Below are 23513 nucleotides of genomic sequence, written 5' to 3'. Positions count from 1 at the left end.
TTCCTCATTTCTTATTGTCTCCATGTTACTTTACACATACTCCATTACATCTCAGTATTACTTCTCTGACATTACCAAATTCCATGTATTAGCAACACACAGCACAAGGGTGCTTCACATAATCCATTTACACATACCCAATGTCCCATGTTTAAAGTAGTTATGCAACTTTTTTTCATCCTGCACTTCACCTGTCTCAACTTTCCAGTCCACTTTTAACGGTTGATCCTAAACAATCTACCAGATCCAGCATTCATTCTTACATCCATCCCTTCATCATCTATCTCACTCAAGCATTTCATTGCTTAATTATTATTAACATTTATTTTCAGCTTCCTCCTCCTACAAATTTGTCTTCTTTACCAGTATTTTGAACTTCCTCTCCAAGTCAGCTCGGCCATCAAAGTTGTATCATCAGCAGTTCCTTCCCTACTCATCATACTCTGCCTAAACCCTTATATTCACTTTCTTTACTACACCATACGTATACAAACAGGACCATAGTGACATTATAAAGCCCTATCACAAACTAACAGGGAAGAACTTACCCACACAAACTATTAAACATGCCCTGCTATTCATATATGAAGTCACAGTTTTTACACATTCACACAGAGAGAGAGAGAGAGAGAGAGAGAGAGAGAGAGAGAGAGAGAGAGAGAGAGAGAGAGAGAGAGAGAGAGAGAGAGAGAGAGAGAGAGAGAGAGAGAGAGAGAGAGAGAGGAGGGGGGTAGGGGTGTTATACACAAGGAAATGACAAAGAGTGCAATAAATATATGGAAGAAAAATCACTCCTGTGTGGGAGAAAATTAAGTTACGACATTGGCCAAGAAAAATTATATCTTGCAAACAATTATGAAAACATTTATAAGTTGATGAAGCTTTATGACCACAAGTAATTTAATGTGTATTGCCATATTCTTTCTTTGATTGTATGTGTAATCATAAAATGCACTTTAAATACACGGATATAATGCACCGTCAGCATGGTTAACTCTTGCCTACCTCTGTTTTGTATCCTTTTCATTTTGCAAGTCAAGTATAATTGTCTTCATGTCATTTTCCAAGTATTCTAAGTGTTTACTGAGGTCCACCTTTTCCTCAACACTGTTTAAATCATTCACTTTGGGTTTTACATCCTCCATATCTTCCACAGGTGATGGTGGTGTCACTGGATTTTCCTCTACTTTGATCTTAGCAACAGGTAGAGGAGGTGGCTTTTGGGTTGGTGGATCCTCCTCATCTTCACTAAACATGGCCTCCTCCACACCACCAATATGATTACTATTGTTCACTTCACTGTCACTGTTCACTGCAGATGTGCCGAAGTCCAGACCAGTTTCTGCCAAGAGGTCCATGGTGGTGACTGATTGGGAGGACACAGGGGCAACAAAGTCATCATGTTTCACTTCCCCCATGACAGAGTTCGCACAAAATTCAGGGAATGTTTCACGAATGAGCTTTCTCAATTCCACATCCATATGACGGTTATCAAAAAGAGGTTCCAAGGACTGCACCACTCGTTTCTCAAGAATCTGTCTTAGGGAATTGTGCACTCCAGCTCGTATTTTGTCAGCCAAAGGTGGATGGAAGTTGGGAATGATCTGAAAACAGATTAAAAGTTATCATCATAAAGGTCTTACTGAGAGAGAGAGAGAGAGAGAGAGAGAGAGAGAGAGAGAGAGAGAGAGAGAGAGAGAGAGAGAGAGAGAGAGAGAGAGAGAGAGAGAGAGAGAGAGAGAGAGAGAGAGAGAGAGAGAGAGAGAGAGAGAGAGATTGATTTACATTGACTAATTACACTAACAATTTGTTTTATGAATTTCATGAATGGCAGAAAATTCTGGGGAACTTATTACAAATTTATGATATGAGGCTAACAAACCTACACAGACAATCCAACATGGAGTGGCTCAAACAAGGCACCACACATGACTCGGACTTTAAACCCTGTCACCTCAAAGGAGACCAGGCACAGCACAGCTGACCACACCAGCTATGACTTACAATCAGAGAAGCTAAACATTTGCTTCTGATATTCAGGTAAATAAATTTCTTAACCCTTAAAGTACGGCGATCGTATATGTACGATTGTAGCATCACGTGCAGAGAGGCGGGGATCGTACCGGTAATCATGATTTTTCCGCGCTAAACGTTTGAATCTCTCCCCCTCACTATTGGTCCTGGGGCAAGTGAAGGTATCTGGCATCTTTTCTCGCTCGTCTGCTTGAGCCTTGAGACATATGTTCCCTTACAATAAGTCATCTTTTCCCATTTCAAGGCAACATCTGGCAACCCCCGTCACCCGGAGGGAGGAAATGGTACTCCAAGTGATGTTATGTCAAGTGTTACTCAGTAATGACATTGAGGAGTGATGAAAATGAAGACTGATTTTTTTACTGAGACAGAAGAAAGTGAACACTCCAGTAATGATTCTGATAGTGATCTGGGAGACAGAGACCAACCCTCACAGCGATGTTCATAAACCTCCTCACATAACCTATTCCCCTCCAGCAATGCGCTGGTGTATGTCACCCTGGTTGCCTCTACAGGACTGTGCTTGTCGGCCAAGTCATGTGAATCCCATTGCTAATAAGAGTTGCCAGATTCCAATTATTATAGGAATCCACAATACTTGTAATATGTGGTTTCTTTTTCTTTTCCTGTTTTACACATCATTTCATATATCTGAGTTAGCATTTTCTTGACATGAAAGTGCAAAAGTTCCTACTTTTACATCAAATTCAAATGCCCAAAAGGAGAGAGAGAGAGAGAGAGAGAGAGAGAGAGAGAGAGAGAGAGAGAGAGAGAGAGAGAGAGAGAGAGAGAGAGAGAGAGAGAGAGAGAGAGAGAGAGAGAGAGAGAGAGAGAGAGAGAGAGAGAGAGAGAGAGAGAGTGTGTGTGTGTGTGTGCGCCGTGTTATCTGAGCTTGGGGGGTATTTCTTAGCGGCGGGTTCTGCCATGAATTTTTTTATATGCAATAACTTTGCTCTCAGAGGTCATAACATGTTAAAAATTACATCACTGTAACTCAGAATAACACAAAGAAATATGTTTTTATAAGGAAAAAATATTTTTAGTATTTTTGAGTTGTGAATTTTCCCCGTTGTAACAGACGGAAAGTAAATCAATGCCCCGTACTTTAAGGGTTAAAATATATAGTTTCTTTTTCAAATAATGTGGATCACTAACTCCACTGAAGAAATTAAATGAATCAACTCACCCTGCATATAAAATCCAGCAGTGATGTGGTGAGTACTGGGTGTGGCCGCATGGAGTGGTACATCACCAGAATGCCAGGTTCTGGAAGATAGGATTGTTAAGGAGTGGACAAAAAAGTACAATTCTTCCCATAGGTAAAAGGCAGGCCTCATTATACATATGAATTTCTTATTTTGCAAGATAAAACATGGTTTCCTAGTAAAAAATTCAATAAAGGTTTGAAACTAGTCAAGACCATGATCCCTCAGTGCTACTAATCCACAGGCTTGTTGTTTTGTGAGGTGTCTCTTTCAGAGTTGGATTTACTCCATGGCTAGATGAAGGCTTGGTGATCTGTTAAGTCAGACAATTTGATGCAAAGTACATTTTGGTTTATTCTAGGTATCTGTTTATATAATCATCACTGGATCTTTACAAAGCTGATCATGACTGGCCTTGAAAAATGCAAAATAATGAGGATGAATAAGAAAGCATTATTGCCTGTAAAATAATATCTATATTTTTCAGACAAAAAAAAAAAAAAAAAAAAAAAAAAAAAAAAAAAAAAAAATTTAAGTATAAATTTGCTTAAAATCCACAATATCCACACAAAAAAAGAATCTAGCACAGCAGAATATATGATGAATTGATCTGTGAATTAGATGACATATAATTATGCACTTTAATTTACTCAACAACATAAAACAGTGGAATTGCAGAAATTTGACATTAAGTACCATGTAAAACAAAAGAATCTAAGTTAATGAGTGAATGAAGTAAATAAAGTTTAGTAAACTTTCTAAAATCAAATGATAGACTGTAAGTATAAGTCACAAAAACAACACAATCACTGAAATAAGAAATGAAGACAATGATAGAATGCTGCATAAGAAACATTAAATTCTACTCATGAAAATCAGTTAACATAATATAATACAGTGCATATGTAACAAAAATGCTCTAACATCAAAGTTATCTATACACCAGGCTGACATCCCTTTTATAATGGTGGTCATGAAAAACACCTACATACATAAGTACATCACACGGCAAAATTCTTCTCTCATGGCCTATGATTTGTTAACATCTGAAATGGTTTGCTTCTTGCTGTCGTATTCTGCCGTCTGAAAAGTTACATAGGTTCTGGCTTCAAGCTTCTTAAGCTGTAAATTGTGAGCCACAATTCAGACTGAAGAGCATGCAGAGCTACAACTCTGGCTGTAAATTTTCCACAGGTGCTATCCTTTTCTTTCATGGATGCACTAAATTACATATTTCCCTTAATAAGAAAATATTTTTCTGATTATGAAATTCTCCAAATATAGTCAACTCTCGATTAACGTGAGTTTGAATAATGTGATTCTGATTTAACGTGACTTGATATTCAAGGAAATACAAAAAATAATGCAATTTATTTGATTTAACGTGATTTAACTCAACTTAAATGTCACGTGCACCCACAGCGCTATGGTGTTGCTGTCTCACATATACATTTATGTTCACAAAAAAACATTTTTACTAGCATTTTACAAGCCTTACCATGCCATGCTTAAATGTCATAGCATAGGACACAAGATGAAAATTCAGAAAAATTATCCACTCAGTGTGGGTTAGCTCCAGACCAAGGAGTCAGGACTGTGAGAAGGAACAGCCAAGCATTTCTGAACTATCACTCAGTGACATGGAGTCAAGATGATCCTCACAGCATGATTGTATATGAATACATCCATTATAGTAGACAGCAGAGGCAGAAACACAAATATTGTGGTGAAAGCAACACACAAGCTAAAAGGGGTTACAAGAAGAAGCAGCCACTGTTCAGCAGCAGCTGCTGCTGCTTCTTGCACTCCCCCTCTCATATGCCACATTTAGGATGGGGGGGGTAACTTTCCTACAGAAAATATGCTTTGATTTTTACCTTAATGGTGATGTGAAATATAAGTTAGAATGATTTTGGAAAAAATTTCGGAAACACATCAACAAAGAGAAACAGAGGGAAAGAAGGACAGAGACAGAAGGTGAGGAGCTGAAGCATCATTACAGAAAGAAGGCAAGCCTGTGGTCTACAGAGAGGTGGCAATATTGGGGGAATCCTGGTGAAGCTCAGGGCCATACCAAAACAGCCAGTTTGTATTCGTCTGTGCATAAGTTGGTTGTTCTTGCATGTGTATATAAACTGATATGATTTTTTCTCTCTCATACAATAAAAATTGCACCTATCTTCTAAAATTCTTATTTTGCATACATGTAAAAAAAAAAAAAAGAATGATGATAAAAATGAAAAAATTATGATTATTATCCCTGTAGTCTCTCACAGTCACTGCCGATGCCATATGCCAGGTACATGTTTATATCTCACAACAGGATTGATTCGTATGCTACTAGCAAATATCAAAGTTTTTAAATCCAGAATATTGGGATCTAATAATGATCTAAATGCATGTGAGTCTTCAAATGTTAGGCAAAATCCTTCACTTCAGATTGTGAGCTTAAATCTGCTCATTTATCTTTTTTTCATTTCAATGTCTGCCAGAACTGGGTGCATCTTAAGAGCTCATGCATCTTATGAACCATCAAATAAAGTATGAACATTAAGAAATAAACCCATGCAAATTTTAAGGAGAAAATTACAGTTTGCCTTCTCTTAGCAATTTTCTGAAGATGACAAACAAGAGAAAATATTCATTTTTAGGGTAAATTAGTCTATTGGTACCATAAAAAAAAAAATAAATAAAAATAGAATTATTGCCAGCAGGGTGCATTGGCACTTATCCTGGTATAAACAAATCATAAACTTTTGTAAAAATGGTGAAAGTCAAGTAAGCCATCGTACCATATATGACCTACATTCTGAAAGATCTCATACAATATCTGGGAAAAAAGCACACCATCTTAGCAGAACACAGCCAAGACAAAAGTTGCATGTCATTAGATATGTCATGAGTGCTCTGATGACACAAAATATGTGTCAACATGTTGAAGGGGTTAAGGTACTTTAAAAGGAGAAATACTTTGTTATACTAGATTCTGGTATTAATAACTGCAATTTTTTTGCACATTACCACTCTTGCAGTATAAAACACCCACCCACACACATACACACACACACAAACTATTGCACGGATATGTATGTACATACATATAAACACACATGCCTCAGCAGAATGCTAAAATTCCTAGCCACACACCAGCAGGACAATTCATAATCCTTTAATCTACTGCTATTTTACGGAGTGATAGGCCTTCAATGTGTTAGGAAACCATCCTAAAAGAATTTGAATCTCAAATTTCTTGATTGTCCTCTAAGTAAGCCAATCACTCGGTTATCAAACAACTAATAATTTACAATATAAAGTTATAAATAAAACATGATTATACACATTCTAAAAATTGACACACACACACACACACACACACTTACAAATTAATTTTGAGGCTCACCAATATTCATGATGTTATCTGTTTCTGTGTTGTAAAGGAGCCAGTCATAGAAAAGAGCCAGCTTAGAGTTGGCTGTAGCAACTGGTGATGTGCAGGAGGAAAGAAGCCAGCCAATCACAGCCCATCGTGGAATTATGTCTGAGCAGAGGACCTCATTGGAAGGGTGGATGCAGCCAATTATGAACCGGATGAGGTCACAGCGCAGTGTTTGGCTCTCAGGTGTGTTCAGGTACTGAGGGAAGGGTAAGATTAATGAATGTTTAAAGTAACTATTTGGTAGTGATGATCTTTAGAGAGCTAATGTCAAATTATGTTCTACCAAAGTATTTTTATCGAGTTTATACCATGAATCAATATCCAATTTGCGTACTGCCAAGGTAAAAGAAGTTCTTGACCCCTTCATCTGGTATCTGGCAGTCATTCCATGCATACAGCTATTCTTCCATTCCCCTTAACTTATTATATATATTATTTGTGGAGCCAGAAAGTGCATAAGAAGGGATGTACACATCCAGTGTATAGATTAACAATAATTACGATATGATAATCTGTTTAGAAAATAAAGCAATTATTGTTCATGCAGTTCATGTTGCATTTGTATTACAGTATAATAATTCTTCACATGGTCTTCAAAAAGTTATAGAAAATAATAACACTTAATATAAGTTTGAGAATATATGAAAAAAGAATGGTGGAGACACTGGTATGAATGAAAGACACTCAGCATGACAACACACAGGCAGTGGCTAATTATATGTGGCTGGTGCTTTGTATGTCCATCTTTTCTCCTTAATTACTGAAATTTCATCAACTCATATCTATTATAAAATATCCTGATTCAAGAAATCTCAGTACTTTTCATGCACTTGTGCTCTTTTTTTTATTCATATGATATACTGGAAGTTTAACACAACAAAACTTGCTCAGGAAATGCCTAGTGTGAGAAGAATGGATAATGAAAGTAAAGAGGTTAAAAAAATATGGTCACATGTAATCCAAATCACTAAATGTAAAGATTATAAATGATGATCTAATTTATCAATCTACATACCAAGCAAAGATTCCTTTCTACAAAGGATAGCCAAACCAAGATAATGATGTCTGTCACATAGTAAGATTAAAATTACAAAGGAGGAAACTGAGGACCCCTCATTCAATCCTGATTAGTTGCCTGTGACAAGAAGGGAATATGGAGGTTGTGATCTTCCCATAACATCACTTAGTGTATGACTGGGCTGATCAACCCATACCAGAAGGCAAATTATTAAAAACAAAAAAATAAGTATATAGATTAATAAATATATGAATAATTCACCTGCAAATGTAAATATACACTCATCAATATAAAGAATGCAGTGAAGCTTGCCTGTGTCAAGATCAAGATCACTGATTGGCGATCACGTGTTTTGTTTTGGTTCATGTGTTGTATGTTCATTTAGGCAAATTCTTCCTAACTGGTGTCATTCTATGTGAAATACTGATAAGTATGACCTATTATATATTGTTACCTTGAAAGGAAGAGTTGTTTTATGGTGAAGTACTAATCATCACTTTGTTTACGAGTGCAAAAATATCTGGGGGTTTGATTTTAGAGCCTCTGTTGCCAAAGATTACCACCAACCACTACCTCAATCCTGAACCCTGACCTCATAGGACGCAGGTTGGATTTTCTGAGACTTTCTTTAAAGAAAAAGTATGTCTTATGAGCCATCAGGTATAGTAATTCCTCCTGAATGAGTCAACAGCAGTAAATACTGCAGTCAGTGTCTCTTTACATGGTCATGTGCTGAAGAATACACACTTCGATAAATAAAATGGCAAAACTACACAACAGAATGAGACAGATTTGTCATGGATACTTGTTGACTAACTTTTAATTACTTGATAATTGAGTATCCTTTAATTTTTCACTACCATCAAACAATTGTGGAAAGCCTTCTTCACCGTTTCTCGTGAAATGCTACTTGACGAAGTGCATTCTAATTTTTGGCAGTATGGTAGCATCTTTGTTTCCCAGCCTCACTTTCACAATAGCCCAGAGGTTCTTGATGGGCAGCAAAACAGTAATAAAATTCAATGTTTCCATGGGATTAAAAAAAAAAAAAAAAAAAACATTGTCAAGTTGATGCTTTTTTTATAAAATGATTTTTTGTGAGGTAGGTGTCAACTTGCCTTTAGTTGAGTTGAGTAATCAGAGTCAGATGTTTTGAGTATCGACTCCACAGCCCTACTGGTAAGTACATCTATATAGAAGACTGACTTCCCATAAAGGGTGGTGGCTGAGACAAAGTACCAATTCCTAGGCCTGAATGGGATGAATGGACAGATCCTCACCAACCATCCTACTACAAGAAGCTGTATAAATAGGTAAGAAAATAATAAAGCATTTATGGTACAACTCTCCCACAGAGAGCCAGAATACTGGTATTCATAATACAGCTTGCAACCACTGAGTCTGTGACTCTCAAAAAGAATAACCTTAATGGTGATAACAGTAATGATAACAACAGCAAAAGTAATGTCATTGATTTATGTTAATACTCTAAGTGTATTTCTTTCAGTAGAATGTTTCACTGGAATACCTCCTCTTAAAAGCCACTCAACATTTGCAGCTTTTACTCAAAGTGAATGTGTGCATATGGTGTCTTGTCTTGATCAACCACCTGATGGAGAGATGTCAGCCTTGTATGTAGATAGATTATCACTAATGATGCTGACCTTGTATAGACAGATCATGATCCATTTTCATCATTGTATCTAACAAAAAACTGAAAGCAAATCAGAATTAAGAATCTGGAGAAGAGACTTTTTAATAGAAAATAAATTTTAACTGATAGTACACTGATATCCTGCACAACAGTTTTTAACCATCTTAGGTGTGTCACTGTAAATGCTGACAGAATCCATATCAGATCACAATAAATGATATACAAAAATTGTTACATACCTGTCTTTGGAACCATTCTTGATACCTCTTTTGCATACCAAACTTTACATCTGTACATAGGAACACAATCTTCTTCTCCATTTCTGGAGTTAATCTTACTACAAAAAATCTCCGTGAAGTTCGTGTTTGAAGAAGTTGAAGGATTCCTGCAGAGAAAAAAAAACAAAGATAAAGAATAGGTAAAACACAATTATCATATACAAAGTATGAAAATTTTGAAGAAAAGATAATGATGAAATGTGTTAAGGATTAGCATGAACCAAACTGACATAACTCATACTGCTGAAAAAGGGGACATTATCCTTTTCTAATATAATTCACTAACTTATATTTCTAGAGGGGAGTGGCAAAACCAAAATCATGTCCACACTTTCTGAAGCATTTTGCAACTATATAGTGCTTGCTATATGTCACTTCACATCTTTGCTGAACTTTTAACTACTCTTAACTTACATGTAAAAGGAAAACAAAATAAGTATGCTATTCTCAAAACAAGGATCAGTGAATGGTTACATGAGAAGCTCAATTCATCTCACCTGTAAAGCCAGGGCACAAAGAAGTGGGATTGTGAATCAAGTCTCTCCAGAAAGCCTCAATCTCCTGGATCTTAGCGATGTTTTGAAGAAGTCGCACCAGGTCTCTCCCAATCATCAGGCAGTCCTGGAAAGGAAGAGTTCAACTAAGCACCATCACACTTTCCTCCTGTTGCTCATCATTTAGAGAGAGAGAGAGAGAGAGAGAGAGAGAGAGAGAGAGAGAGAGAGAGAGAGAGAGAGAGAGAGAGAGAGAGAGAGAGAGAGAGAGAGAGAGAGAGAGAGAGAGAGAGAGAGAGAGAGAGAGAGAGAGAGAGAGAGAGAGAGAGAGAGAGAGAGTCATTCCACACAAATTATAATAAGATTCAATCAATAAAATAAACACACTGGTAAGTACACTCACCATCTCTCTCTCTCTCTCTCTCTCTCTCGCTTTCATTTTACACCTGCCTTTTATAGACTTTTAACCTCTTTCCATAACTTTTTGTGAGAGAGAGAGAGAGAGAGAGAGAGAGAGAGAGAGAGAGAGAGAGAGAGAGAGAGAGAGAGAGAGAGAGAGAGAGAGAGAGAGAGAGAGAGAGAGAGAGAGAGAGACTAATGAAAAGAAAAAAAATACACACACACATAAACCAAGGTTGTATTCCCCTAAAAAAAGGAGGACAGCCAAGACAAGGTACACAACCTTCACATTCACACCACTCTTAGCCTCTTGGCCCCCAATGGAGAAGAGAAAGTACTCATGCCCTCACTTTACATACAGGGACCAGTCACACATCTTTGACAGTTTTCTTGGCAATGAGGCTCTTTCAAAGGGATAGGGCAATAGGGTCTCTCAGTGCTTCCACAGGGGCAGTGTGTGTGTGTGGAAATTGGTGTGGAGAGCTCTCACCGCCTCCACTACTACCATTACCACTGCCACAACCTCTCTCTTCCCTTCTATGTCAGTGCTGCTGTCTGAATGTTTTACCTCACAGTATGCATGGGGAAGTCTTGACAAGATGGGGCTACATCATTTCTCTTTGTGGTGAGTGTTTGAGGCTCACAACTAAAGGCTTGCTGTGCTATTATTTTGTTTCCTCTCAACTTCAATCTTTTTATTATTCTTATGTAAGAGGGGAGACTGGAGAAGAGAAAAAGAAGAAGGAAAAAAAAAAAAAAAAAAAAAAAAAAAAAGGCCCACTGGATTGTAAATTCCTTTAAACTTACTGGCCCAATGGATTGCAAGTTCCCTTAAAGTTATTAAGAGTTATCCTATTGACAAGGACAAATGTCTTGATACCTCACTCTTAAAAGAAGTCAAGTCATAGAAAGGGAAATACAGAAGCAGGCAGGGAGTTCCAGAGTTTACCAGAGGGATGTAAGAATGATATTAGAGAGTTGGACAGAACAGAAGTGAGAGGGAGAAGAAAGCCTTGTGCAGCGAGGCTGCAAGAGGAGGGGAGGCATGCAGTTAGCAAGATCAGTAGAGCAGTTACCATGAAAATAGCAATAAAAGATAGCAAGAAATGCAACATTTATGCGGTGAAAAAAATAAACTTCAGCTGAAGACAGTCAGTCTGAGGAAGGGTTGATGAGACAAAAAGCTTTTGATTCCACCCTATCTAAAAAAAATTGTTAGTGGAACCCTCCCAAACACGCAAAGAGTACTCTATACAAGAATGGATAAGACCCTTGTACAGAGTTAGCAGTTGGAGGGGTGAGAAAAACTGGTAGAGACGCCTCAGAATGCCCAGCTTCATAGAAGCGGTTTTAGCAAGAGATGAGATGAGAGGTTTCCAGTTTAGATTAAAAGTAAAGAACAGACCGATGATATTCATTTTAGAAGATAAGGACAGCTGAATGACACTGAAGAGGATAGTCGTCTGGAAGGTTGTGTCAAATTGATAGATGGAGGAATTGAGTCTTTGAGGCATTGAATACAACTAAGTTCTCTCTGACCCGATCACAAAACTTAGAAAGATAAGATGTCAGGCATTCTGTGGTGTCCCTGCATGATCTGTTGACTTCTTGAAGGATTAGTCGTCTCTGAGGGATTAGAACGGTCACCTTTTTTATGAACAAGAAGAAAAGATAGAAGTTGATTGACATATATGAAAGAATATGGCCAGGTAAGATGTAAGCATGGAAGCACAGTATTTGAGAACAATAGGAGGGACCCTATCAGGTCCATAAGCCTTCCGAAGATTCAGGCCAGTGTGGGCATGGAAAACATCATTACGAAGAACTTTAATTGTAGGCATGAAATAGTCAAGAGTGAGGAGGAGAGGGAGGGACAAGCCCAGAATCATCCAAGGTGGAGTTGTTAGCAAAGGTTTGAGAGAAGAGAAAAAAGGAAAGATAAAGAGGAAAAGTTATTGGAGATGTTTTTGGCCCAATGTCAGAAGTCTCGAGGGGAGTTGGAGTTTGAAAGATTTTGACATTTTCTATTTATGAAGGAGTGTTTGGCAAGTTGAAGAACACATTTAGTATGATTCCAGGTAAAAATATAAAGTGCATGAGATTGAGATGATGGAAGGCTCAAGTACTTTTTGTGGGCAACCTCACTGTCATGTACAGCACAAGAACAGGCCATATTAAACCAAGATTTAGAAGGTTTAGGTTGAGAAAAAGTGAGTAATGTATGCCTCCATGCCAGACACTATCACCTCCATTATGCGTTCAGCACACTGAGATAGGTCTCTGACGAGGAAACAGTAATCATTCCAGGGAACATCAGCATAATACCTCGTCAGGTCGCCCGCCCCAACTGGCAGAGGCAAAATGCCGGAGGCACCTCCACTTTGTGGGATCCTGAGGAGGGATTGGAAAGATAAGGACTAGATACAGATGTGAAGTTGTGATAAGAGGAGCCCAACAAAGAAGATAGGGTAACAGCATAAGCAGGAGGATTAGAGATAAGGAAAAGGTCAAGAATGTTGGGTGTATCTCCAAGATAGTCAGGGATACCAGTAGGGTGTTGCACCAGTTACTCTAGATCATGGAGGATAGCAAAGTTGAAAGCTAGTTCACCAGGATGGTCAATGAAGGGAGAGGAAAGCCAAAGCTGGTGGTGAACACTGAAGTCTCTAAGTATAGAGATCTCCATGAAAGGGTAGGGGGACAGAATGTGCTCCACTTTGGAAGTTAAATAGTAAAAAGAATTTACTATAGTCAGAAGAGTTAGGGGAGAGATAGACAGCACAGATAATTTTAGTTAGAGAGTGACTATTGAGTCGAAGCCAGGTGGTGGAAAACTCGGAAGATTCAAGAGCGTGGGCATGAGAGCAAGTCAAATCATTGTGCACATAGACACAACATCCAGATTTGAAATGAAAATGAGGATAGAGAAAGTATGAGGGAACAGAAAAGGGGCTACTGTCAAATACCTCAGACAGCTGTGCTTTGGTGAGGAAAAGAAGATGAGGTTTAGTAGGAGAGAGGTGGTGGTCTACAGATTGAAAATTGAATCTAAGACTGCGAATGTTGGAGAAGTTAATGAAGAAAAGTTGAGGGAGGTGTAAAGACATTTTGGGTCACTACCTGAAGAGCAGTCCAACTTGATTCCCTCTCCAGAAGAGGACTCTGAGGCTGGATTAGGAGTCGCTATTTTTTATTTTCAATGTAGAAAGTATGTGTAGTAAATGCATGTAGTTTTGTGAGGAGGAGGCGAGTTGTCTTTAGAGGGCAAGCTGTGACTGCCACCTTGAATTGTGAGACACAAGGGAAACATTCAGTAGGATCACAACTAGATTTAATAGAAGGTTCACAGCACCCCTGATGTGATAATATTTTTTCGGTAGTGTTATAAAAAAAACGCGTAAATCAACACGCATAAATCGAGTTACCTGTACCTTGGTAGTGTAGTTCGTAACAATGGTGGGTCAGCCTGGCCCATGGTGTTATGGACTCGCTCAACAAGAGTATTTAGCGTTGTTGGTACCTGTGCAGATGGATGAAGATTCGGATCTTCAAGTTGCTGGTGATCCCTGTCTTACTTTATGGTTGTGAGACAAATGCTGAACACCGATTTGAAGAGGCGCATTGATGTCTTTGGTACTAGATGCCTTTGCAGGATCATGGGGCACTGCTGGTATGACTTTGTGTCAAATCAGCAATTGCTCCTTGAGGCTGATTTGAGGCTAATTACCAGCATAGTCCGTCATCGCCAATTGCAACTATAAGGGCATGTGGCACACTACCTGGAAGCCGATCCTGCATATCGGGTTGTCTCCGTAAGGAATAACCCAGCATGGAAGAGGCCAAGGGGATGTCCACAGAATTCATGGCTGTGACAAGTCAATGCCTCCTGCTGGGAGTTACTTGGCATGGGAAGGGAGCCTGCATGGAGACTTGCAAGGCGTGACCACCTGGAGTGGTGCCATGGGGTATGCGAGGTGCCTGGCGTATGCCCCCCATTGATTGACTGACTGAGGGACAATTCACTTTTTTTTTTTTGCACTAACCTTTCCTTTCTTATTCCAAATAAAATGACACAAACAAATACAATTACCATATTTAATGGCTCATAAGATGCACCCAGTTTTGGCAGATATTGACATCAAAAGAAAAGATAAATGAGTGGATTTAAGCTCTGAATATGAAGTGAAGGATTTCACCTGATATTTGAAGACTCTCACATGATCATTATTAGATCCCAATATTTTGCATTTAAAAATTTCTATCTTTGCTAATAGCCTACATACCAATCCTGCTATGACTTGTGAGATGTAAACATGTACCTGGCATATGGTGCTGGCAGTGACTGTGAGAGAGTCAGAGACTACAGGGCTAATAATCATAATTTCTTTTATAATTTTTTACATGTATGCAAGGTAAGAATATCCGAAACAGGTTGATTTCTGGGAAATCGTGTTTTCAGTAGGAAACCAATCACTAAGGTAGCTACGAGCAGCATCTTTAATGGTAAAAATTCACACTATCATAAGTGGGTATGCTGACAGAGTATTGTTGAGGGATGGCTTTATTTGGGAAATATATAGGGATTCCAGTATTCTTAAACTGTTCTCAGTCATTTCCGTATCCTCGCCACCTGTAATAGAAACAGTTTAAGAATACTGGAATCCCTATATATTTCCCAAGTAAAGCCATCCCTCAACAATACTCTGTCAGCATACCCACTTATGATAGTGTGAATTTTTACCATTGTAATTCTCTTTGCATTTTAACTTTATTCTTTTATACTTATATTTGTTTTATCGTTTTATTTTAGACTACTGATGATGACATAAGATGAAATGTCGAAACATTTGGCCCATTAAAGAGGCTGCTCATAGCTACCTTAGTGATTGATTTCCTACCAAGATAAGAATGTTAAGATATGTGCCATTTTAATTGTATGAAAGTGTGTCTTACCTCAAGGAGTAATGGCATCACACTGAATAAAAAATGCAGTGAAGCTTGCCCATGTCAAGATCGAGATCACCATCACTGGCCACGTGTTTGTTTTGGTTCATACAATGTGTGGTGCATGGTCACTTGGCAAATTCTTCCTGACTGGTGTTATTCTATGTGAAATACCAGTAAGTATGACCTATAATATATTGTTGCCTTGAAAGAAAGAGTTGTTTTGTGGTGTAATACCAATCATCAGTTTGTTTACATGTGCAAAGATGTCTGGGGTTTGATTTTAGAGCCTCTGTTACCACAAACTTACCACCAACCACTGCCTCAATACTAAGCCTTAGCCTCATAGGACACATGGTCATTTATTGAGACTTTTTTTGGGGAAAAAAAGGTGTGTCTAATGAGCCATCAAATATGGTAGTAAATATGTAGTAAATATGTAGTAAAACATCCAATGCTCATCACATCTCATACCAAAACTAACCTGAAATCGTTCTCTCAAGAGACCCACAACAAAGGTGACTTCTTTTTGTCTGAGTCCTGCAAACTGTGGGCCATTGTGGTCCTCCAAGATGCGTAGGTATGTGTACGTTACTGATGCAACAATCACAGGAAACTTATCCAGCCAAGGTCTGAAACAAAACAAACAAATTCTTTAAAATTACTGAATGCCCTAACACAATGTATATGCCTTTGTTGACTCTGGAAACAATCCTTATAGCAAGATTTACTATAAAAAAATGATCCCCTACATTGAGGAAAAAGGTAATCGTTAATTTTCCTGATCCTCTTTCAGAATGATACAAATGAAGGAAGAAAATAAATTAAATGAAAATAAAAAAATCAAACAAAATTATGAGAAACAAGGCAAAGAACCATACCAGATGTAACAATTTCTGAATACATGCATTTCTATCACCTACATACCCTTCCTTTCATAGCAAATTCAGTTAAGCAGAACACCACAGTTGAAATGGACCTTCAAGGGATGCAAAAATACATGTGCAAAGTGTATACCAGCACAAGTTATAAAGATGAGAGAGAGAGAGAGAGAGAGAGAGAGAGAGAGAGAGAGAGAGAGAGAGAGAGAGAGAGAGAGAGAGAGAGAGAGAGAGAGAGAGAGAGAGAGAGAATTAACATTAACAAAAACTCCACTACTCCTCTCCTCAGGGCATCCCTCTATCCTACTGACCACCATAATTTTATGGACCTCTCACTAAAGTATGCTTTGATGCACTTTTGTATGTGTTTAGCCATTGCTGGAACACATTAATTCAACTTTTTTTCTAACTCACTCATATCTAAACAAAATATGAATTAGTAACACAATTACTTGCTCAACTGGCTTACGATCTAAAAAAGTAGTATAAAAGTACCAGTAGCGCTAAAACCTATTGACCACATGAGTGTTTTCAGTATCATCACCTTGTTCTATTTATGTCCAGTACTGTTTGTTGAAACAATTGAAGAAACTATAATATGAAGATTCCATCTTCAGCCAGAAGCAATATATAAAAGGAGGGAATCCATGCAAGCTGGTGACAGTGGCAGTTGCCACAATAAAGACAAAGTCTCACTGTGAGTGAACTACTGTATGTTTCATTCAGATATGTATAGAAATATCTATAGCAGCAAAGCTTGGATCTAGTGAGGAAATATTGTACACTAATCCCCTGTCCCTCCAATACGTCTTAATTTGTGCCCTGCATGTCTGAATGTTGCATTTATCTAAGTCAGCATTTCCCAACCTGTGGTGATGAAATCAATCATAGGGACTGCTGGGAAGTGATGCACTCACTTTACTTTCTTTTATCCTTCTAATAAAAAAATATTAGTTAGAGATGCTGGACTGCTTATACATGACAAGAAGGGGTGCTATGGTTGGAAAAGGTTGGGAAATGCTGGTCTAAGTATTGCATACCTAATAAATTCTTATTACTTGACAGACATTGATGCAGAAAATGGTTTCATAAAATATTTCTAAGAGTACAACCAATTCAAAGACATATTTCTTCAATGACATATCAGTTGCAAATGCTGATCTATTCAAATTCTGCTTTATCTTTCTCCCTCTTTACGCTACCTCTACCACAATAAATTTAGAGGTGTATTTTCTAGATGATATGTATGTCTTATGTATGTGTTTGTATTGGATGACGTCTAATAAATAAGAAAATAAATATCAAATTACCTCTTTTCACATTGTAATAAACTACAATGAATGATTTCTAGCCATGAAAGCAAGCATGTACTCCTTGGTAAGAGGTAACAGATGACAGAATTGAAGAGATATGAACATGACCAAGTATCAGAAGAAACAAGGAAGATTTGTGGTTATAAAGATGTGTGGAACAACAATAGCAGTGTTCACTATGGGTGGAGATGTGGTTTTAAAGTACGGGGGTAATCAACACTCCCACAGTTTTCTGGAGAAGCACATTCTAAAACTCCTTCTCATGATACATCTTGATGCCCTGTACTTAAATGCTGCAAAGTACTGACTGTAGGTATTTATGCTAACAGTAACCATGGGAGCTGCTGGTTCACTCTCTACAGAACAGTTATCATTAGCCAAAACTAGTATCGAGGCTTTATATCTTTTCCAATTTACTTTTATTCTCCTGCTACATATTTAGTTTAAAATGTTTTTTCACTGTTTTCTATGACGACTATCTAGCAAATTCCCAAAAGTATCATGCAAATATAATTCATGCCGACAGGATATTGCGATGGACGACACTGCACAGAGATGAAAGGACTGGCCAATATTTGACATGACTTCTCCAAACCACCCGACAAATCTGAGACAAGAAAAGTGAATTTGCAGCACTCTATACATGTATTGTGGCTGATTGCAGGAACATATCAGGAAAGAATAACCAAGCTGTGAAAGGATGGGTTGTATTTCTAAAGAAGAAAGCAGCAACTTAGGGAAGACATTGGGAGACATGATGTAAACAGACAAATGGCAACACAGGGAAGATGTTGGGAGACACGATGTCATCAGGTAATCTTCAACAGTGTCCCACTACGATTTAGCATCAAAACATGGCTGTTTCTTTTATATGTGTCAGGATTTATATACAGGTATGCTAACAGTATAACTTAAATGGATAAAGGCAATATAGAGAGAAAAATAGCATTTGTCTCAAGATGATACATCCAAGATCGAAGACAATGTGCATAATATTTAGCTCGTTTTGCCGTATTTCTTGCTCTCCGCTTCATGATGGTGGCTAAAAATGTTCCTAGTATTCTATTACTTTGATAACACAAATGATGAGTAAAATTCAGTTGGGTGGTAAATATGGCAGTTATTCCAGACCATAACACCCTAATTACTTCAAATATAATACAGATGGTAGAAATGAATACATACTATGGATTGTATATCATAATTCCATGTACATATCACATACCTTAACATACAGATTATCAATGTGGATAAACCACATTTTTGCCAGAACAAGTCACACCAATTTGTTGACAAGTGGGAGAGAATGGCCGGTGTTACATTAAGCAGTGGTTATAAACAGTGCCACACCACTGTGAAATCACAAACAAATGAGACATGCCTCACTAATACAATAGTCATACAAGAAGTGAGGACAAAACACACTGCTGGAAGCTTGAGCTGTGCTGATGGCTGGCATGTGTATGTCTGAACACTAACAAATCTAGTTATTAAACATTTGGGTTATGGAGGGATTATTGTAATATAATGAAATATCCATTCTGTAACTCTTGTCAATATCATGTTGCCAACTTGTGGGCTTGAATAAATTAGAGGTCCTAATCCAAAAGGTATGTACAATCAACAAAGTCTAGTCATGCGGTGCAAGGCAATGTAGCTCATTCTGCAAGGAACACTTAGGCTGCTTCCCTTGGCACTGAACACCTCTTACTAGAACTTTTTGTGGCACAATAAATCTTTTTGAGATGATAGTCTTTGACCCTCAATGAATTCAGATACTGAAGTCATAGATTAGAGAACAAACAGTATGATATTTTCTTGACTGGTGCTGCAAAATATGTATAAGCTCACTGCCACAAACACAGTCTGCTGTTTTCATATTCCTTGAGCCTTGTATATGAGCATGCTTAGAAACAGCATCTTCTTCCATGTATTTGTTTACCTGAATGAATAAGTTTTTAGTAGCAGTCTATTTATCTATACCTGATACCCATCCCTAAGAATTTGTAACCTACACTCCTAGAAGAGAGCATACCACCACTACTAATTTGAAAATACAGAAAAGCTATCTGAAGTGCTTCTGCATTCTGGTAAATTTGAAGTCAATAACACAAAATGGGTACGAGCAACTTGACACATACAGTGCAATACTTAAAGGTCGACCTGCATTCATGTTGCACATTAAAAGAGCAACAACAGGTGTTTATATGATCACACCAGTGCACACACCCACAATCAAACTCTTGGCCTATTTAAAATACTATGCATTAAATTTTGGTGTTCAAGGGAAAAGAAGGCTGGCTTAAAGTTTAGACTGAGTAACTCAGAAATATTTGCCTTGTCTAATCACAGGTAATCAACATTAAAACACAATTGAATGTAAGGTTTCTGCAATCACAAGTTGTTTTTCCTATTGTTTACAAATGACTAGTGTAGCATGTCTTGGATGGTTGTACAGTTATTCCTACTTAGCATTTTTAATGTGACCCCTTTGGCTTGTAGCACATCAAATAAGTGCAAGTGTATATGGAGTTGGCCTGCAAGTACTCTTCAAGTGATCTTTCCTCTCTGAATATTCCTAATTCATTCCACTGCAGCAGTGTATATAGAGTTGGCCTGCCAATACTCTTCAAGCAGTCTTTCCTCTCTGGATGTTCCTAATTCATTCTATTTACACTGGAGGAAATAACTTGTAAAATGTTACCTATCATATATTAGCCATTTTTGCAACTGCTGGCTTATCATCTCAGCAGCAAACTGAATGCAACAATACCCTGGAAGACTAGATGCCCAACTATATCATACCAAGGCATGGTTATCAGAAATAGTAATTCATATCACACTGTGCTGCAAATGCTGATATAATTTCTCCACAATGAAACTATTAAAACTAAACTGCAAATCAAAAGCACCAATTCAGTTTTGGAATAAATTAATAAATAAGTATAAAAAAAAGACTATACCTTCATCATAGCCCCCACAAACAGAAAAGCCAAATAATAACACTAGATTAAATAAAAGTAATTAAGGGAAAACTGTTACTACATTAAGTCCTCTTGTAAGTGCAAGGCGAGACTTTATCAACACTAATCAATGTGCTAACTAAAAAAGTACAACTAAAGTTACCTTGAAAATGTTAGTTGGAATTCTATGTAATGCCAAAAAATCAAAATAAAGTACATAATACTATGCTTTAATAAGAATAATCAAAACATTGCACTGACTCTGTTTTGACAAAGTACTATATGTATGATAAATTCCATCAATATCAAACATTCCAAAACTTTATACCAGTTTGTTAAATCCCCTTACAGGCCACACATCAACTGAATACTGTACAACACAAAGGCAACTAATTTAAGTTAAATAATTTCATACTGTTTAGAAATAAAAAAAATTCTTACTAAAAGATTCTTCTAAGATACTATTTCAAATCCATGCACAACTCACCTATTTTCTCTTAGTATATCTACTAAACTTTCAGCCAACCACACATTCTTCGCTGATACATCTCCACCAGCAATCTGCCTGAGAAGGCACCACACCACTCCCTCCACATTGTTAATTCCTGTCTTGACCAGCTCCCGAACCAACCACAGCAGCTGTCTTCTTGTGCTCTCTGACAACCGGGAGAACCGCTCACCAATAATCTGGTGTATGAGTGTCTCGGTCACTACCTTCAGTGAGTCACGGGACACAAGGGTCAGATCATGGTAATGCTGCAAGGTAAATGAGCCAAATGAGAGACTTGTTCTGGCACAAAGTGTGCATACATAAAACTTGCATATATTTTTTGCCCTGTATAATTTCTCAGGTTACAATGTGTTCTATATCAGCCTATCAGTAACTACAATATTGTAACACATTAGCTTTATAAGAAATATATTTTCTAATAATTCTATCACTGTCATAAGTAGTGTTTTCACATCTACTTTTCTTTTACCTGGATGAATTATATCTAAACAGTAATTGCAAATTAAAATTATTACTGTAATAAGTTTAATTCAATGCAAGCAGTATTGTTATGTTAAAATTGATGGACCCTAAAGTTGGAGGTGTTCCACTCCCATCCTCTCTCAACACTTTGTAAACATAAGAACAGAAGAAAACAAGAGATGCTGTAAGAAGCCAGTAGCCCTACACATGACCATTCTTTTATACATCTTATCTAACTGTGTTCAACCTATTCAATGATGATGGCATTAGAAGGAACCCTTGATATCCATGAATTTGTTAATCATGCCACAAAGTTCACAATCTCAAGAAGGAAAATAGAGAACAAAAGATAATAAAAAAAAATTATGTGAAAAAACTTGCTCAAGTTAATTCATGATGCAATTCTATATGAAAATAATAAAATTAAGAAAACAATAAAAATGAGTAGAAATAACATCTCATGACTTATGCTATTGTATGTTTATTTGCCTACTGTAAAATGCTGCTAGAGAGCATTCCTATGAATCACTGAATGCAGTGTTCTAAGGTATTTTTCACCGAATGCTTTCATATTGACAAAAATCTCCATTGCAATGTTGTGAATAATATTCAGGCTCTGAATTTTTTGTGTAAACAATTCTAAAAGTTTCTAATGCTGATAAGTAAGTAGTTTGATATAGAACAATGTCACTCAAGTCTAGCTAGAGTCCAAGAGGTGTGCATGTTTGGAGCTGACAGAACCTTCAAGATGGCTACCAGGTGGCAGACCAAATTCACTGTAGCACCCATCTCCACAGGAATTTGATAATGTCACAGAAACTTCAAACATAGAAAAAATCACTGCGACAAGTGCCACTAATAATGTAGCTGATATAGTATTTCTAAGTCCTAAATGCATTTCAGTTCATCAATAATGATGCATCTATTCTACAAATGGCACTGTAAATCATGTGTACTTAAAAATGATCACAAAAACCTTTTGTCTACATAACCAAGCAATTCTACATTCTGCTTGAGGCTCATCACCTTGTTTACACACTGAGAGGTGCATTCAGCACCAAAAGATACAGTTGTTTAGGTTTCATGTTTAAATGTCACAAAGTATTCACTCTGACAGAGAGCAAAGCACTGCATTTGCAATGTGAGAAGGCAATTATATATACAAAGAAAGGACCACAACAGTGGCATCCAGTGGGCTCGACGTAGGTTCCTGGCTGAACAGCAAATGTAAACAGGCACTACAGGAGAAAATCTCGTCTCACATCAAAGGTCACACAGTAGGACTTTGCTGAATACATAGCATAGGGAGCAGAACTGCATAAATGTTGAGGGCTCAACTGCCACAAAAAAAATCTGAGTGACTGAAAACCATTATTATTTAAAAATGACAAGCTCACACTGTCCATATCTCTTCCTATATCTTCTCGTATGGTCTCAATGACCTTACACTAAATTCTTAATGAAGTAAACAATGGTTTGATAAAAATATAGTAAACCCTGCTTAAGTTGGATTCATATAGGCCAGATAATATTGAATAAGCAACTTTTTTTTTCTTTCTTTTTTTTACATTCTGGCCCAAGTGCATTTTTTTGCTCTTTGATTGAGTCATTTTAAGCCACTAGGGTTACATACTAGCTAAAACACTACTGATAGCTCTTTCATTCCCCAAGTCATATGAGGAGTTTACATGGCTGATTTATTAAACATGCAGCAGTGTCTCCTTCAGCTTTCCTTTAATTTGTAGCCCATATTGTTGCCTTTGTGTGCGTGTGCCTTGTGTAAATGTGTGTGTGTGTGTGTGTGTGTGTGTGTGTGTGTGTGTGTGTGTGTGTGTGTGTGTGTGTGTGTGTGTGTGTGTGTGTGTGTGTGTGTGTGTGTTTAATTCATCACCACGGTCATCTGCTGGTCATCCTGCCAGCC

The 23513-nt window shown here is 37.5% G+C and overlaps 1 protein-coding gene across 3 annotated transcripts in view; it reads right to left on the bottom strand.

Annotated features, from left to right (window-relative positions):
• Positions 1-23513, bottom strand: part of LOC123516314 (integrator complex subunit 3-like) — a 56748-nt gene that overhangs the window by 23096 nt on the left and 10139 nt on the right. For all 3 annotated transcript variants that reach the window (XM_045275594.1, XM_045275593.1, XM_045275592.1), the window contains exons 3-9: positions 21107-21375; positions 15947-16094; positions 10123-10246; positions 9587-9732; positions 6640-6871; positions 3221-3300; positions 1006-1604 (exon numbers count right to left, since the gene is read on the bottom strand). In XM_045275594.1, the coding sequence (XP_045131529.1) occupies positions 1006-1604; positions 3221-3300; positions 6640-6871; positions 9587-9732; positions 10123-10246; positions 15947-16094; positions 21107-21375 (1598 nt within the window). The remainder of the gene's footprint in view (positions 1-1005; positions 1605-3220; positions 3301-6639; positions 6872-9586; positions 9733-10122; positions 10247-15946; positions 16095-21106; positions 21376-23513) is intronic.

The sequence above is a fragment of the Portunus trituberculatus genome, chromosome 40 (genome assembly GCF_017591435.1).
Source record: "Portunus trituberculatus isolate SZX2019 chromosome 40, ASM1759143v1, whole genome shotgun sequence".
NCBI classification, from domain to species: Eukaryota; Metazoa; Arthropoda; class Malacostraca; order Decapoda; family Portunidae; genus Portunus; species Portunus trituberculatus.
The sequence above is the reverse complement of the archived record's forward strand: the minus strand, read 5'-3'. Positions and strand labels throughout refer to the sequence as shown.